The sequence below is a fragment of the Glandiceps talaboti genome, chromosome 20 (genome assembly GCF_964340395.1).
Source record: "Glandiceps talaboti chromosome 20, keGlaTala1.1, whole genome shotgun sequence".
Lineage (NCBI taxonomy): Eukaryota > Metazoa > Hemichordata > Enteropneusta > Spengelidae > Glandiceps > Glandiceps talaboti.
The window spans coordinates 3,438,433-3,458,319 of NC_135568.1; the positions used below are offsets into that span (position 1 = coordinate 3,438,433).

The window sequence follows — 19,887 nt, forward strand, 5'->3', positions numbered from 1 at the left end:
CTGATAAAAATATGCGAAATTTGCAGTGTAGTATACTCATTAACAAAGAGTAAGTTTTAAAAGATATAACCAAAACTTGAAAATTATGATGTAAAAAGATCAATTTTGGTTTTCATGGTACAGTGTCGAGGTAGGTGACTCAAACCCTGTTCCTCTGGTAGTAATGGTATGTTCCACTTGTTCCGGTTATATATGCAAATCAACGAAGGGGATTCAAGATGGCTTCAGCTGAAGGCGCCGTGCGGTTCGGTATTCGCACATTGTTGCCGAGCACGACAATGAACGGTCCAAATCTGCCAAACGGAGGTAATTTTTGAAAAGCATTATACCTCTTCTACCCTCAGACATGAAATTGTACAGTTTAACTTCCGCTCTGGGTCATAAACAAACATGCATCTCGAACATTTATGAATGTGGTGTATCACACTAGATTGGTGCACTCTACATTGTAAACACTGCGCTGTGTACCAGTTTGATACATTACCATTCTGCAGTCATCACCAAACTGAAACATGGCATTTAGAAGTGTAGGCGTTGTCCTTTCTCTTGCTTTTATCTTCCAACACACACGTTTTCAGTGAAATTTATGTTCATAAAGTCAAATATGAAATCTTTGAATATGATCAGAACATCTTTTATAATTGAATTTGAAAACAAATGTTGACGCTAGTCGAAACTTTCATAGAATATATATAATATTAGTATTTTACTTAAAATTAGGAAGTTTAGCTCTATAATTACGGTATCAAGATTGAGTAAATTTAGCGATTTACTTGTCATCCTTGAAATATTCCATTTTATGTTATAAATAATGGATTTTGAATTCAGCCATCAATATTACGTACACTAATTTTGTACACTGTCGAGTCATATTATATAGTCGAGTCTGCTGACAGGCGCCTATCACCAGCATGCCGATCTGCTGACTGGCACGAATTTTACTATTTCAATTTCGCGTATTTTGGCACAAACATATGATAGTTATCTTAGAAAATGAGTGCAACAGCACATTAAATTATGGATATAAATTACTCAGGTAGATTTTACCTACTTACTACCCATAACAAAAACACTGGTAGGAAACCCTGGTAAAATGACAGGGGAACTCAGGTAGATTTTTACCTACTTATTACCCATAACAAAAACACTGGTAGGGAACCCTGGTAAAATGACAGGGGAACTCAGGTAGATTTTTACTTACTTACTACCCATAACAAAAACAAAAACACTGGTAGGGAACCCTGGTAAAATGACAGGGGAACTCAGGTAGATTTTTACCTACTTATTACCCATAACAAAAACACTGGTAGGGAACCCTGGTAAAATGACAGGGGAACTCAGGTAGATTTTTACCTACTTACAAATATAACCTCTAAAATCAGCATCCCCAACATAATCATAATTTCAACTTATTACTATACTACTTATAGATAAAATAGACCTCTAATTAACATGTACAATATCTAATTATTGGTATTTTAACAATTTTCAGTGAATTTATTGATATATTGTTAGTTGTCTGATAAAAAAAGTAGTTCAGTTACAGAGAATGTAGCTTTATATAACTACCCATAAGAATAGAAATTCAAAAAATGTTCTTTTTTTGAAGATTGCCCACCACTGTCGGGGAAAGAAGCTGTTCTGACATCGTTGATGGATAAACTGAAAACAACAAGTGAACAGGTGAAGTCTTGGTCTGAATCAAGTAGGAAACTACGACAAGCTGTGGTAAGAATTTATTTATTTATTGAACTTGTGTGAATGTACACGTACTGATTTTATTCCAAAACATTCACTGACTTTATGATGAAAAGTTACTGAGTTTATTCTGTGATGTTAACATACCCAAGAAATCGATAGTTTGTATTTCATTTGTAACTTTTTGTGTGTTTTCAGTAGTTGTGTCATGTATAAACATTGGTTTTAGTAAAAATTTGGTCTCAGTTACCAACTGTGACTCTTTAGTAGTTGATATGTTATGATTTCCTTTCAGGCTAAATATAAGGAACCTGACTCAGTTGATCCAAACAGACTACAGAAATGTTTAGAATCACTGAAGAAAGCCATCAAAGGTCAGTAGCTAAGTATACTGCATTGTTTTCATAATAACTAGTATAGACTCAGAAAGATAATTTGAAAGATCCAGTTGTTGGTCTTGTGTTGTGTTGTGTTGTGTTGTGTTGTGTTGTGTTGTGTTGTGTTGTGTTGTGTTGTGTTGTGTTGTGTTGTGTTGTGTTGTGTTGTGTTGTGTTGTGTTGTGTTGTGTTGTGTTGTGTTGTGTTGTGTTGTGTTGTGTTGTGCTGTGCTGTGTTGTGTTGTGTTGTGTTGTGTTGTGTTGTGTTGTGTTGTGTTGTATACTATTGTGTTGTGTTGTGTTGTGTTGTGTTGTGTTGTGTTGAGGTATGCTGTTATGCTATGCTATGCTATGCCATGCTATTTTATGTTATGCTATGCTATGTCATGTCATGTCAGGCTCTGTTATGTTATGTTATGTTATGTTATGTTATGTTATGTTATGTTATGTTATGTTATTGGTATTTTTTATTAAGGTGTCTTATGTGGACTTATCAAATTATACAGTACATGTATTTAAAAACAATTTACAAAAAATATAGCCACATCCTGTCGTCTGATTAATAGAACACAATGAATATTAAATTAAATACATAAGTAAATAAATATCACATACGTTTTAATTGTAAATAAAGGTTTGCCTATGATTAAAGGCCTTGTGTAAAAAGTTTGCGGTATCAATGAGATATGTTATTAAATATTGTAGTTTATCGTAGGTGTTCATAAGACTGAAGTTTGACGTTAAGTTATTATTTTATCTAGTAATGCTTTCCTGAGGTCCATGTATAGATTACAATAAAACAAAAACAAAAAGTGTCATATTTCCTTTGTTTGACTTCAAGACCACAAAATCTGCCTGTTTCTATTTTGAGTATATTTTATGTATATGAGCACAAAACAGCTGCAATCTTCAACTAGTTTTGCATATCAGTGGGATCTTTCAAGAAGTTTGATGTGCAACACACACAGATCAAAAGCTCTAGATTTATTGAGTATGTTTATAAGCTGACGTTGAAATTCTTTGTTTACTTACAGTGACATCACTTCATTCTATGGGTGATAGACTTCAGGCAATGGCAAGACAGAGTGGGTAAGTATAACAGAAAATATTATTGTGTTGATAAGTTTCAATGACACTATTAAATATGATATAAACGTGATCTGTAATGTTCATTCTGATTAGTTTGAATCAAAGGAGGAAAATAAAGGTTCAAAAGTTGTTTATACTAAAATATTAAAATTATCAAAGTTTCTAGTTAGATTCTTCTACAGAAGTAGCATTAAAGGGGAACACTACTCTAGGAAATGAAATCATTTTCATAAAATTGGTTCTGGAGAGTCATTTCATGATTTTACATCACCTAGAATTTCATGCGATTTCAGAGAAACATCAAGTTGATCTTGTGTCTTTATAGGGTACCTTTGATCATATGCTTAACACAGTGGACACATAGTGGTAAAAATACATATGTTGCCGATGTTGTCAATAATTATAATAAATAATATAGTTATGTCAACTTTCCAATAAGGTTGAACCTTGTAATGGCTTCTCGTCACCTCTCCATACGTTGATTGATTAAATTTACTTGATTGATTTCTTGTAGATTGAAGTTTAGTCCTGGACCAACTGGTACAAGTACCAATGTGTTTATAAGTAGTGATATGTTTTATGTTGAAGTGATGATGGACAACAGTGGTAATGTGAAAGATGTCAAAGTAGCACATCACCAGCATGATCCACAGGTAAGAGTTCTGTAACAATATTACTGTGAACTTTTTTGTGTGAAGTGCTTCAGGGGAGGGGTGCAGTGTAAAGTGGAAGGTGAGTGGGAAGAAGAGGGGTTTGTTTAGAAATGTGAATAGTGCAATAAATGATAATCCGTATTGATTCTGTAGTCTAGCATTATTGGCTATGTCTGAAATATACATAGCTTCACTAGGGGTGCAACAACTAGACACTTAGTGTGATAGAAGGGTTGCAGCAAAGGGGTGCAACAACTAGATACTTTGAGTGGTAGATGGGTCACAGCTAGGGGGGGGGGTGCAACAACTAGACAATTTGTGTGATAGAAGGGTTGTAGCAAAGGGATGCAACAACTAGATACTTTGAGTGGTAGAAGGGTTGTAGCAAAGGGATGCAACAACTAGATACTTTGAGTGGTTGAAAGATTGCAGCTAGGGGGTGAACAAGGAGACACATTGAGGGGTAGATGGGTCATAGCTAGGGGGTGCAACAACTAGACACTTTGAGTGGTAGAAGGGGTGCTTTTACAGACTATTCCCAATCATGCTTGTGGTGTTTTCTGCTGTACTTCTACTTTGCTCATGAAAGTACAGCTACAAAGAACATCACAAGCACTTGAGTACAAGTACCCCCTCCCCATGAGTACAACACACTGGCCTTTTGAGTGAAACATTGGCAGGGTTAGATACCGTAGAGTGATTGCTTTGTTTGCTTTCATCCTCAGAGTTGTCAAGAGTTGAAAGTTGCTTTGAAGAAGAATGAATTCAAAGAGTTTTCTGAACATCTCAAAGAACTAAATCAACTCTATCAGCTACCAATGGATAAGTAAGTGTATTTAAAACTGATAATAGAAATCACAAATTTTCCATAGTCTTCTTTTGAACCAACTTTCGTGAAATTTAAATATTAACCAATAGTTGTACTACGACTGCATATCAGTTTCATAAATTAATCCAAAGTTTTGGGTTCAAACATTTGATATTTTCAAACCAAGAAAATGTTGCTTCTGGCATCGTATGAAAGATATTGATACCAGTCATATGGATGAGGAGTTGATATTTATTTTGGATTTTTAATTTATAAAACATTTTTATAGTGGCTTCCTACTTGAAAAATCAATGTGAAACAACATAGATTAAGTCTGTGTTTGTAACTCAATTCAGTGCAAAAACCAAAATAAATTGAAAAATTTGTTAATGTACATTCAGTCTGTGAGATAAAATCATGCTTTCCGTATAGACATTGTCCAAATGTTTCAGTTTCAAAGTCCTACTGTAATTAACTCAATCAATTTCTCACATTTGTTTACAGCAACCAGAAAGCCAAGGCTTTCATGTCACTACAAGCCTTGGAAACAGATGTAGCTACCCTTTTCCAAATGCAGGGGTAAGTTTAACTCACAAGATTTAGGCAAGAAAGATCTTTGACATTGCTTGGAGTGTCAGAGTCCATCTTCCCCTGTGATATATTATGTACAGTTTCCTAGAGTACCAGTGATACACCTGTATCATCTGAATATATAGTGTACCTACAAAGAAAGCTGAAAATGCAAAAATGCTTGTTCTTACTTTATTGTATTTGGCATATAATGACATGTTATAACTACTTTTCCTTCACTGCTTAAATTGAGCAGATATCGTTCCATAATTTCCACCTAACAAAGACAGAACCCAATGTGTGTTGCATGGTATCGAATTAACTGGATGGAAGAAAACGAAAGAAAAAAATTCGAACTAATTTTATTGCAGTGACTTTTTGACAAAAAAGATAAAGTGAATGCCATGAAGTTCGTCGGCTATATATTGGTACCTGAAATGTTAAAACTGTCAAAATTGGACTCTCCTAATTGTCAATTTCTACTCCTGTAGGTCATATGCTAATAATCCCCTAATGATCATACTAAAAGGACCTGTTGGTTACTTTACACCGAGATCAGGGGGTAAGTAAAATAAATATAATTGGAAATACTTCAATTTCGTTTTCGTGAATGAGACCTCAGATGATTACTTTGTGAAATAACAAAACGGTTGTTCTGTGGTGCTAAAGATTCATTACAAAAGTATGGAATCAGATGTTGAAATAATGGTTTTTGCAGGATTAGTAATGCAATGTGTATTTCAGTATTACCTCATCTTTGATCTTAAACTAGTCTAGTTGATTTTGCTTGAGTCTTACTTTTCAACTTTCAAAACAAAGAAAGTTTAATTTTTTGGACAAATATTCATCAGATGTTTGATTTGTTGGGTTCATGATGAACTTGTACTTGATGACTTAACCCAACTTTATCATTGTGTTTATTTGGTAGCTTATAAAAAATATTTTGATTTTGTTGGTTTAGGTCGACCAGCTCAAGTGACATACTACGTATCTCCATATGATCTGTTGAATGTAGAAACAGGTACAACCACAACACTCACAATGAAAGGCAAGTAAAAATATAAGTTGAATCTCTCCTCGGTCACAACAGTGCAGACTAATAAAAGGCGCCCTCTTGTGGCCAGTCTGCTACTTTCACTAAGGAAAGTAACAGTACAGGAAATTTGTGAGAGTGAAAGTACTGATAACTGTATTTTGTATTTTCAGAGCCTGTACCCAGAAGTCTTGGTTTCTCTGTTTATGTTACCATTGAGAGTTCAACTCTACATAAACTACAGACTACTCCTTTGCTAAGTGTACCTATGTCAGCAGATGGAAAGAGGGCTGTAGGGTAAGGAAATGATTATTTTACAGGCAAAATTTTACTTGCACGTTGTAAGAACTTTGTGGTCATGTAAAAAGAAATATGTATTAAAAGAATGCACACTATGGACATGTTCCTACAGACTGAATTTACTTTGTGGAGTGATGATGGTTGAATGGTTAGAGTGGCTGGCCAGGAATCTGCAGGTTTGAGCTCCGTTGCTGCCATTTGTTTCTGAGTGGCTAAAGTGCTTGGGCAAGATTTGAAACACGACTGTGCCTCAATTAACCCTGCTGTATAATTTGGGACCTGGTAGGATAGAACCGCAATGTGAATGCTTTAATCATATGTGCTTATGGATTATATGTTCCCCAGGGAGTTGAGGAAGTAAAATGCCATTTGTTGCTATAGATCCGTGCCAGGGGTAATAATTGTAAAGTGCTTTGAGCACAGAGTGGGAAAGAGCTATATAAAAACCAACATTATTATCACCGGTACTGTCTCCACTGTGTGTAAGATATGATTTTGTTATTGTATGTTTTCAGCTCTCCAAGTTTTATACAACTGGGTAATCCTAATAGTACAACTTTACCAGCATCATTTATACTGAAACTAAACAAACCAATGCCATTGTCAACAACCAGTATTAGACAAGTTCAAGCTCATACAGGTAAGGATATAAGAACACTGTAACATAACCCCCATGACATGCAAAGGCCAGTGTGGTGTACTCATGGGGTTGGGAGGGGGATACAAGTCCAAGCTCATACAGGATACTAGTATAAGAACACTGTAAATAACCCTCTATGACATGCAAAGTCTAGTGTGCTGTACTCATGGGGTGGGGGTACTTGTACTCAAGTGCTTGCGGTGTTCCCTGTAGCTGTACTTTCATGAGCAAAGTAGAAGTACAGCAGAAAACACGACAAGCATGATTGGGAATAGTCTGTAAAGTACACCATGATGGGAGAGAGGAGGCCAGTCAGGACAGAATGGCGGGAGAGAGCTAGAGGAAGGTCAGTCAGGGCAGAATGACGGGAGAGAGGAGGCCAGTCAGGGTAGAATGATGGGAAAGAGGTAGTCGGTCAGTGCGGCATGACGGGAGAGAGAGTGGCCGGTCAGGGCAGAATGACATGACATATCATACAGTATAGATGGGGAAGTGCATGAGTACCAATGCTGGCAGTTGTGCATCACCGAGTTTTGTTGTTATTACATAAATGTACATTGATAAAAATATGACAACTGAGTGATTATGTGATTCTGTGTACATGGAACATTGCATGGTCATTTGCATACAGTTATACATTGATAACTTCAAACCATGTTTGATGTTCTACTCTGTTAATTCTGTGTACTAGGTATGCAGTTTGTTGATTTAACCCAGGGTAAACCATTGAATGGACTGATTTGTCAACACTACAGTACCAGTAACCAGTCTTCAGGTGCCAAATCATCCAACTATAACACTTTCTTTGTGGTAAGTACATTTAGAGATTTTGTAGTAGTTCTGAAATCAGAAATTATTTCCCTAGTATATGTCAGCTTTCCATTGTGTTAATTCAAGGAGTTGAATTCACAATGACTCCATGGAAGCAAAGATAAGCTTTCTTTTCATACCTTGACCTTTGACTTTGACCTTTATAGTCAAGGTCAAATAAATTGGTAAATAAATTATGAAGTTTTGTATATAGAGACACCATTCAAGTTTGCACAATACTTTTACCATACAACACACCAATGCAGTTGGATGCTATGTCTTCTATGAACTCTTGTTATCTGTAAAATTTCTATCTTTCTGATATTCCGAATTTGCCAGATCAGCATTATTGCTATTTCATCAGTGATTGTAGTAGTGGACGCTTGAATTGTAGGACCATATTTTAGACAGCAATAACAGCACATTAGTGTTTGGGGGCTGTGTCGTCAAATGTAAAAGACTTGCTGTTAATTATGTGTAAAATTTCTGTCTTTTTTTTGTAACTTTTTACAAAAATTTGTAAAAAATTTTTTTACTTTTTTTTACTTTTTTGTCTCCGATATACAGAACTTGCCAGATCAACATCATTGCTATTTCATCAATGAATGTAGCTGTGGACCTGAAATGAAAGGAGTAATATTATCAAAGATGGCGTTTACACACCCTGCCAACATTCCACAAATAGTAATGTTCCTCAGACAACAAGCTGTCTATAACACATTGATAGCAAGCTGTGTACGCAACAGTGGAAAACAAGGTAAGGCCAAGAAACAGAAATTGTATTTCTAATCCCTGCAAACTTCACCTGAGAATGTGCATGTTGGAGCATTTTATTTGGAGTTTTCAAACCTGTGAAGTGGCAAGCTTCTTGTCAATGTATGCTTCCATGATACTGTCTAATTTTTGGTTTATAGTGGCTAAATTTATAAGCTTTTTGCTTACTTGAAAGTACTGACAAGAAACATTGATTTGCTATTCTCTTATAATGTTAATATCAATGCATACCTTCTATGACATTACAATTTGTGTTCTCTATTCTATTGATCAGTGTGATTGCACTTTAAAAAAATAAGAAAATAGAAAAATATTGCATATTCAGAATGCGGGATCAACTCAATCCCACACTTCTTGTTGAGATCTCAGACTACATGGATGTGAGAATGTTTTCTACACACTTCTTAGTCTAACAATGGCTTCTAAAGATAACTTTATGTCAAGATATTAGTGACCGTTAATTTGAAATTTATGGTTTTTTCCCATAGACATTGGTAACTGTGTACTATTTGATGTAACACCAGTGACTCCACAGAGGATTTCGGTATCTTTTGAACATCCTATCCATGAAGGCATGGCATGTGGTAAGTTATAATTATGATATATGCCAAGGAAATCTTTACTTGTCTCATTACCTCACAATACACCATATTCCTATTACTCAAGTTACTGTAAGGATCTCAAGAGAATTTGTATGTAAGAGCCAAAGTTTGGTTATGTCCACTGATTAAATTACAAGTAGTTTAGTGAGAACAGCATGGATATGAATGGTAACTTTGTGTCTGCTGTCTACCTTAGAGTACTCAACTTTTCTAGCCCTCACTTCCAGCCTCCAAATGGCTTGAAAACAGCACTCCTTTATCTCTCTGAAGACTTTGATAGCTGGAATATGGTGTATTAATTTAGTATCAATCATTTCTAAGGCATCCAGATTGTTACAAGTACAATTATGAATTGAAAGTATCACCAAAATGCACACACACTTTTTTTCGTATTTCAACAGACTAATCATCCTGTCAGTTTTAAAAAGGTTTTACGATGAGAAACACACACACACACACACACATACACACATGCACACACACACACACATATACAAAAAAAAACACCTGAAAAGGGTCACCCTGATATTAATAATCTTGCAGTACTCCTTTAATGTATTGATTACTATTTGTTTCTTTTACAGTTGAATTTGATTTGTCAGAACTTGCCAATGTAAAATGCAAATTACATACACCACCTGGTGAGCAACCACTGTGCTCTGATGAGTATGCAACTAAAGTGTTACAAAGGTAGGTTTATGTATCACTTGTAAAATAGACCCTATGCTTGTACCAAGTGTGACTTATCTATTGAATGGTCTTTTTAAACTGTTACATGAGTTTCTTGAGTTTGGTTATTATATGCAGTTTTATCACTTTTATCAACTCTATATATAAGGGTAATATCATAACTAGACAAAGCCCATAAGCTCATGCAGGGTAGATTCATTTGTGACCAGCTGCCTCACAATGATATTGTAGATAGCGCCCTCCACATGGAGAATGCACATAGTATATAGAACATGCATGTGTAGTCATTGTGCCGCAATGCATCCTTGGGTAAAACCACCAAAAAAACATCGCATAGTGTATAGGATACGCATACATACTAGAGGCGCTCTTCGAGTTATTATTATACATTTATTGCCTGGCTATGAGGGCACTAGTAGACGTCTATTAACCTGAGGGCTGTTATGCAGCAATTATTTCCAAGGTTACTACATGACAGCATGAGGGTAATATGTGCTACTAGTGCCCAAATAAGGCCAGGCAATAAGTGTTTTATAACACACCACATTCTTTGGCAATTATTCTTTCCAAAGTCAAATCAAATCACAGGTAGAACTCCTATGATACTGTAATAGTGCCGTAGGGAATATAGAATACTGTATCACTCTCTGTATGCAAATTGAGGTCACTGTAATACAATCTAAGCCAATCACTGAAGGCTGTATGAAAACATGTTGTAATAGTGCCCTAGGGAATATAGAATACTCTATCACTCTGTATGCAAATTGAAGTCACTATAGGTCCATGTGATACAATCTAAGCCAATCACAGAAGGCTGTATGAAAACAATATGTTGATATCTTCTGTTTATTTTGGATATTGAGACTAATTGATTAATGTTTTTGTACCCCTACAGATGTATGTCCATCCCGGTAACTATGAGGTCCATACTCAAGAAAGCAGCTGATCAAAGACAGATGTTAGATGGTTCACAGAGAGTTGGTGCACAGGGATATTCCCCTTACTCCTATTCCTCTGGTGACATCACTGGATTCATTCCTAATGCTGGTAGACTCAGCGCTGGGATAACAGTCAGTCTTGCCAAAAATGAGCACTCGTCAACCAGTGGTGGCCAGGTGAGGTCAACTACCATGGTTTCAAGTACATCTGGTTTACCACTGGATAAATCTATTAGTGTTCAGAGGTACAAACATGCCTTGATTGAGTTGCCGAGTGGAGCCATTGGACAAAGTGCTTTTGGAAGAAGTATAACAGTTACTAACGTTACAACAGATGGGGAAACAGGGTTAGGGCCGATTGGAGGAGTTTCCACCGACGATTCTAAAGTCACACAAAATCCCATGTTAGCTACATTGTTGCAGACAACAGGGAATGTCAATATGATGCCTCCTGAGGAGGGTGAGGAAATAAGTCCGGGGGGTAAAGGAAGAAATCCCATGCTTATGAATTTACTTCAAGATCAAGGAACCCCTCTACCCTCTAATGTAACACAGCCACAACAAATAAAACCAACAAGGAAACGTAAACGAAAGTCTGTGACCGAGAGATCGCCAAAACGACAGGCGAGTGAAGAAGAATTCGCCAAAGAATTAACAGCGATTGAATTTGATTTTGACCTTAGTGGTCACAGTGAACCACCAACACTGACAACCTCGACTGTGTCAGATCCAATCAGACTACAGACAATATCCTCACAATCAAGTTCACCATTCCGAATGGAAATGAAATCAGATTTTGCAAAGACGAATGAAACCGAAGTATCAAGTATGTTGTCAGATATTGTTGAACAGAATGCTAAGTTGTTAAAGCGTACATCTAAACGTGCTGATAGTAGTGGCAGCAGTAGGACAGGGCAGTCACCAAAGAGAGTCAGTACACCAACAGATGTAGGTATGCCAAAGTTGAGTAATGTCAACACTTCTGATAGCTTACTTGGTAGTCATGGAGATGTATTGTCTACTTCAGGAGGTGCTGATCATTCAAGTCAGGAGCATTCAATAAATACACCAGGCAGCCCAATGGATTCGGATCTTTTCTCAAAACCCGATAACGACATCTTCAACCCGGGAGATTTCATGACTGATGATCCGGCACCTCACAATCCTGATAATGATGCGGATTTTACTGAACCGATAGATTTCAACACGGAAGTTCTGAATCCTAGTAACTTTCCCACCGACTTCATGGAACCAACAACAGAGAGTAGTGTAGGTGTTGATTTAGATACATGTGATGCGACTGCATTCGGATTTACGCCATCAGTTGGGAAAACAAATCCAGCAGCGAACACAACAACCACAGGCAACACAACACCATCATCAACTGATCAGTCAACAGTAGTCAGTAGCAGTTCAACTAAACAAGCATCCTCACTGGATAAGTCTGAAAATGAGGAATCAACTGAAACAAAAGAGAGACAGCCTTTGCAGACTACGGAGGAACCAATATCGGTTTTAATGGCGTTGAGTGATGAAGCATTAGATCTGAGTATGCCTCCCAAAACAAAGTCACCGTTAGATAGCAGAGACAAGGAAGAGAGTGTATCAAAGCCAACCCCTCCAATTCTATCAGAACCTCCTGTAGAAGTCAAACACAAACGTTCAGAACATGAAACGGGAAGAGTGTCCAAAAAGGGCAAGAAAAGAGACTCGAAGAAAGGATCTGATTTTGATGGCGAAAGTTCATCAAGTAAACGCAAACAGGAGTCCAAGAGAGAACGAAGCAGTAAACGGCGGAAAGGAGAAGGTAGCAGGTCACCATCACGAGGTCGTAAGTCACCAACGCTGAGTGGATCCTTACCACCTGTCACAGTTACTATACCTAAACTGAATACACCAACAACCACAATGACTGCAAAACAAACAGCCCCTTTGAAGACTACTATTAGAACTGTTACCATTACATCCGATGGACAAAAAATCAAAAAACCAGTAATCATAAAACCAGTGGCACCACCTTCGAGTAAGAACAATCCAAGTAAATCAAGTAAAAGTTCAAGTCAAGATAAATCGAGTCAAAGAAATTCTGATGGTTTATCAAATAGTAAGGGTAGTGTCAAGACTGTGACAATCAAACCAGTAAAAAGACCCCCTAAGTTACTGCCTTTGAAAGATCCTGTAACTGTAGTTACAGCAACTACACTAGAGACACCAAGTTCAAGTATGAACACTGCTACTACATCATCCACAAGTAATGCAAATACAACTTTGACATCGAGTGGCAGTAGTGTTTCGCCAATGAAAACACCAACAGTTACATCACCATTGTTAGGAAACAAACAAAAGTCGCCCATTCGATCTCGGAAGGGATCATTGTCAGCTGTGATTGATAAGTTAAAAGAAAGTGCCAGTAGTGTTAATGTTAAAAGCAGTGCACTTGGCTTATTTGATCCTTCCAGTGAAAAAGATGATGATGGAAGAGAACAAGTAGGTGAACAGGACAAGAAATCAACAGAAGAAATGATTGAGAAAAGATCTGATTCGAAAACCACGCCAACAAAACACACCACACAAAAAATAGTCACTGCACAAAACATTCGAAATGGAAATTCAACACCTACATCAAGTGTCAAACCCATTCTTGTTGTACGAACTGTTGCTGTGACAACAATTTCCATGACTCCTCCAACGACAGTGCTTGCTGTAACTACAAGTGCTCCAACAGGGAAGGTGAAAAAAGACAGAAGAGCAGTAGAAGAACCAGTTGTTTCAGAACGGGAAAGTCCGGAAAGTCCAGAGGACACCAGCACCGGGCTAAGACAAGGAAAAACACCTCGAGATAATCAAACACCAGCAAGCCCAGATAAAAACAACACCACTGTCACCGATTTGTTTGTACCAGTTATTCCGTTAGAACTGCAGGATGAAAAACCACCAGGATATCAACGAGAAGGAAAACCAAAAACAGAATCCAAACACAAAGAAACAAGTATCCTGGCCAAGTTGCAGGCTGAAATAGCTGAAAAGCAAAGTGGATCAGGTGAAGATAGAGAAAGTGGTATGTTCTGGCCAAGTGATGACAACGAAGGAGAACTTGACGGTGATGATGAAAATCTTCCGTATTTGATTGAAATGGAAACAAAGTCAGTTCCTTCTAGTCCCAAAGATTCAAACATTGCTAACAGCACAGACTCAAAAACAGATCAATCAGACAGACATGAATTTAAAGTACCTACACCGATAAACGTAAGAAGTGCAACACCTGATGTTATTAAAAAGCCGCACCCGAGTCCAGGCAATGAAAGTGATGAAGACGACGGTCTAGTCATTGATGTACCTCACACACCAAAATCTAAGCCTGATTCAAAAAGTAGCGATACTCAAACAGAAACAGAAATCAAGTCTCCACGTAGCGTCATGGCGCAGTCACCGCTAGGAGTGGTAGCTAAGTCGCCATTAATGGTGAAATCACCAGCAACCAAATCTCCTAGTAACATTAGTATTAGTGGAACTTCCGATCCATCACATCACTCGACAACAGGAAGTCCATGTACAATTGATGATGAATTGATGGATGAAGCTTTGTTGTATAAAGATTAAAAATACATCATTAAATTATATACTAAATGAATTCTTATTTATATTATGTAAGGAGCAGTGTTTATCTATTAGTATCTTTTATTTTATATTCTGTATTTTCAGAGTTTTGTGAGAACCTGGGATTACATTAGACCTTTACAGTGCTTCCAATCAAAATAGAAATGATAAACTCCTGCAACATAGTGATACGTTACCAAAGTAGGTTTGTGTCTTTGTACAGAATTCAGTAGGGTGGTCAGATCAAATAAGTGCAACAATTGTGTGTGTTATTACTGATAACTTCAAACAACAAATTTCAAATTTGGCACCTCTTTCCCTTACCGAGGTTTACTGTCTAATACATCACTCTGTACATCTACCAACAGACGGGGTTTATTTATCAAAGTAAACTGTTATTCAACTTTGCCACTGTGTAGGCAATGTTGTGACTACCATAGCAAAATCTACATCAATGCATCAGGACAAGTTCAGTAATGTATCAATATGTTGCAGTACTTCACCATTCATACTTCAGTTGGAATTAATATAAGAACCAACAAAAAAATCAATGCTTATTATTCAGTTTATGAAAACCTCTGCCCCATTTTTGGCTGAACGAAGAAAAATATTCTGCATTTTTTAGGAAAGTTTGATAATTCATATAAAATGTTTGTGTCTTATGTCCTTAAAAATGAAAGATATCTTTAATCATACAATCAAAAAACTATCTGATGTATGTAAGTATCAGGGGTCAAGGGTCACAGCCAAATATTCTAAATTTGTGAGCAAATCATGTATTCAATTATCAAATGAAAAAAATTTAATTTTATTCCAATGGATATGATTTCATCTGATGGTATATTGGATATTTGAACTTTGACCTCAATGTAGGGGTGATCTGTAAAAGTCTTAATACTGATTGCATGTAACCTAGTGACTTTGTAAACTTTGTATATAGATTATACAAGACTTTACATACAGCACTTGTAGTCATTATAGGCATACAATATTGTTTTAATTGTCGTAGTAAGTGTAATGTGCACCTCAGCTCACAAGGAAAAATTGTTGCTATTACAGTACTTAGAAACTCAAACCAACTCAAATCAGGTCAGGATGAAAATTGAGGCGGTCATCATGCAAGTTTTCAGACATTGGGATTGATAAATGTATTGTACTTCAAAATGTCCATGTAACCATGGGTGATGGTCGTGATTGTAACTTATGTAAGAGACGGAGAGAGGATAATAAGGAAAAAAAAGAGAATAGCAGAAATAACAGGATATAGTGATTTACCTTGGAGGTAGAAGATATAATGTACCTCCATACACATGGGTCTATTCAAATTGCATGGTTCCTAGCATATAGTAAATCAGAGCTTTCACTTATTATATTCAAATGTCTGAGTGATGTTTTATGTCATAATATGAATAGCCAATCATTGTGAACTATGAAATAAGCCCCGCCCACACACTTCATGATTCAAAAGACTCCAAAAGACTACTCTGGAGTTGTGAAGTGCATGGGCGGGGCTTATTTCATACTTTGTAATGATTGGCAGCTAGAGTAGCTTGAATGATTTTTGCTGTCACTGCCTTTTACATTACCTTATCTACTTCAGTGTTATTGTTAAGTGATTAGCGACATAGGGTATGGTATAATACTATATTGTACAAAACATCAGTTTTTGTAAAATATTATTTTATGATTAATCTAATAATGAATGTCATCAGTTCTGTGAAACTTAAATTACTTTCAAACATTTCTTGAAAATGCAACAGTAGCGGGTATCATCACCTCATAGAACCATTTCTTTAGAGCTTTGTCACATGGTATTCTGTAGAAGTGTACATTAGGGATGTTTTTCATATTGTTCAGATATCGAGGAAAGTAGCAGTGTTCAATGATTAACCGAGTAACCTATACCATGTATACCCCCAAGGTACACACAGACATGAAGTAGAGCACCTCCATGGCAAAGTTTGGAAAGGCTTATTGCTGCTGTAGTTTCGTGATTACAAAAACAAAACAAAAATGTACTGAACAACAATAGTTTAGTTCATGCCTATCTTGGTAAGCTCAAACCTGGCATTCCACAGTAATAAGAATATGCCAACAATTTGCTCAGGAAAAACCTAAACTAAACTCATAAATCATGGAAAATAATCTTGAAAAGAAAATTCCTTAATATATGTGCTCTCATATTATACAAGTTTTCATTTCAAATGATATCAAGTATGTTACAACCATTGCAGAATCAGGACATTTTTTATGTAAATATAACATTTTTTTTTTAACTTTGTACACTCATGCAACTCTTCTTTGATATTCTTGCTATCAGTTCAAAATCATTGTCTTAAATCTTTACCTACCTAAGATTTTCATGGCATCTCCATTTGCATTGTTGTAAACCACAGCCTCTTTTACGGCACCGTCCAAGACGCACCTCCCAAGATATTTCGCAGTTTGGCGGAAGAAACAACAGCTCTGGTTGGCGAGAATGCTCCACTTGAGGCAAAAGGATACGATAACCTCATATAGGAAGTAGAATATGATTTATTTAGATAATGTTAAGCTGCCCATTCCTTGTATGCTATGTCAACTTGTAGCTCACATCATTTTAGGATGATTACCTACTATTCCCCAAAATTTTTCTTTGTTCAGCCAAGGGAAATATGTATAACCTAAGTGGCCTAGTCACTATGAGTTGAAAGATGAGTAGTGACAAAACCCTTAGGTCATGAAGAAAAATTTTGGGGAGTAATATAATTATACCCCTACAAGTATAATTTAATGAAAAAGGAAGAAAAATCATGACAACGTTAGACTCATATATTTGCACACTGTAGAACCAATGATGAAGACATGTTGTGATGTAGAAAGACCTGGGTATAAATTCCTTATTTTGTGTTCAAACGCATTCAACTTGACTTGCATGAGGTATAATAATGATTTATATGACTTCAGTATATGCTAACCGTAGAATCAACTGGGTTGTCATATTATGCTGTAATGTTGAATGTGGGTGTGAAGGAGATGAGAGGAGGGAGAAAAATAAGTAACCTGGATAAAAATTACCAGTAAATGATAATTTGGCAAAAAAACTTGACATAAGTTATGTTATGAAATGGCTGACATAATCAAAACTATTTTAGTGTATGTATTTGTATTTTTCTGTAAATAATTTCCTGACATCTGTCCTTAAGTTTAAACTAAAAGATACATCATTGTGGGAGTTCCACATTGTTGTCGCTTACACTGTGACTCTTTCAGGCCAACCCACATTGAAATCTTACTAGTGTCTGAAATGGCAATTGTCTTGTATTTGTGTATTTCTATGTAGATCTTATATTTATAAGAGTACGTTGAAGCCAACTAGCTTAGAAATAAAACTTTCAAATACTTAAACCTGGTGAGCTCTTATTTTGTGATACAATTCCAAAGAAAACAAGTCTTCACAATGGATATCACACACACACACACACACACACACACGCACGTCACGCACACACACACACACACACACACACACACCGGATTTCCTTTGTTTAGGGTGAGGACATTTGGTGATCAGTTTGATTGCTCAGCTTTATTTTCGTACATTGGGATGGATGCTGATACATCACTTTAATAAATGAATGAACACAACTGGGATAAGAACAAAGAATGAGATTTAAAAGAAATTCATTTAAAGAAGGAAAGTGCCACGCATGTACAGGCCTCGTGAATAAAAAAAATCAGAATGTCTTAAAGTCTCACGATTAGACTCTGACCAATGTGTGAGGGCGCCCATTACAACATACTATGCTGACCGGGCCGGGCCGGGCCGGGATGGGTTGATTCTGGTATCACCTGTTGCTATTGGCAAAACAAAGAAACTGACATTTTTCACCTCTTACGTAATAAGTCGTTTTCCCTGTGCCCATGGCCCAGGTCAATAATATTTTAGAAGTTTCTAATGCACAAACATAAAATTTAGGATTGGTTTTTGATAATTTAAGATTAATATATATCTGCGATCGGAAATTATTAAATGAAATACAAACATGAATATAAGGTAGATGACAGTATACATGACGAAAGTCCATTCCTCCACGGAGGTAAAAAAAGAAAAAGAAAAAAAAAGGCGAATAATGTATCTGTATGGTTGGCCGTTATTATTATACACGTACACGCACATGATGAACGTTACTCCAGCCCGAGAAAGACGAGGACAAATATAAGGTCACCGGTAGAGGGCAGAATACGTCATGAAACGCGATTTCTTCACAAAGGTCAAAAAAGGCGAAATTGGGGCCCTTTGGACTGCAAAAACGGCTTATTGCGTAATAGTTGAAAAATGTCACTTTCTTGGTATTATCAATAGCAACAGGTGCGCATGGCCCAAATAAATCATATTTTAGCAGTAACTAATGGACAAACATGACATTTAGAGGGGATTTTTGATAATTTATGATAAATAATAACGGAAAATCCGATTATTTCATATACACGTGCATATGAACGTTACTCCGGCTAGAGAAAGACGAGGACAAATATAAGGTCACCGGTAGAGGGCAGAATACGTCATGAAACGCGATTTCTTCACAAAGGTCAAAAAAGGCGAAATTGGGGCCTTTTGGACTGCAAAAACGGCTTATTGCGTAATAGTTGAAAAATGACACTTTCTTGGTATTATCAATAGCAACAGGTGCACATGGCCCAAATAAATCATATTTTAGCAGTAATTAATGGACAAACATGACATTTAGAGGGGATTTTTGATAATTTATGATAAATAATAACGGAAAATCCGATTATTTCATATACACGTGCATATGAACGTTACTCCGGCTAGAGAAAGACGAGGACAAATATAAGGTCACCGGTAGAGGGTAGTATACGTCATGAAACGCGATTTCTTCACAAAGGTCAAAAAAGGCGAAATTGGGGCCTTTTGGACTGCAAAAACGGCTTATTGCGTAATAGTTGAAAAATGACACTTTCTTGGTATTATCAATAGCAACAGGTGCGCATGGCCCAAATAAATCATATTTTAGCAGTAATTAATGGACAAACATGACATTTAGAGGGGATTTTTGATAATTTATGATAAATAATAACGGAAAATCCGATTATTTCATATACACGTGCATATGAACGTTACTCCGGCTAGAGAAAGACGAGGACAAATATAAGGTCACCGGTAGAGGGTAGTATACGTCATGAAACGCGATTTCTTCACAAAGGTCAAAAAAAGGCGAAATTGGGGCCTTTTGGACTGCAAAAACGTCTTATTGCGTAATAGTTGAAAAATGACACTTTCTTGGTATTATCAATAGCAACAGGTG

The 19,887-nt window shown here is 36.6% G+C and overlaps 1 protein-coding gene across 1 annotated transcript; it reads left to right on the forward strand.

Moving 5' to 3' along the window:
* The first annotated feature begins 218 nt into the window (after window positions 1-218).
* On the forward strand, window positions 219-17,923 carry LOC144450466 (uncharacterized). The gene is made up of 16 exons (XM_078141076.1): window positions 219-306; window positions 1,610-1,728; window positions 1,994-2,072; window positions 3,109-3,163; window positions 3,678-3,816; window positions 4,542-4,642; window positions 5,129-5,203; window positions 5,686-5,756; window positions 6,156-6,242; window positions 6,401-6,524; window positions 7,043-7,167; window positions 7,859-7,977; window positions 8,545-8,734; window positions 9,240-9,335; window positions 9,938-10,043; window positions 10,939-17,923. The coding sequence occupies exons 1-16, from the start codon at window positions 219-221 to the stop codon at window positions 14,579-14,581; spliced, it is 5,217 nt and encodes a 1,738-aa protein (XP_077997202.1). The 3' UTR covers window positions 14,582-17,923.
* Window positions 17,924-19,887: the final 1,964 nt, after the last annotated feature.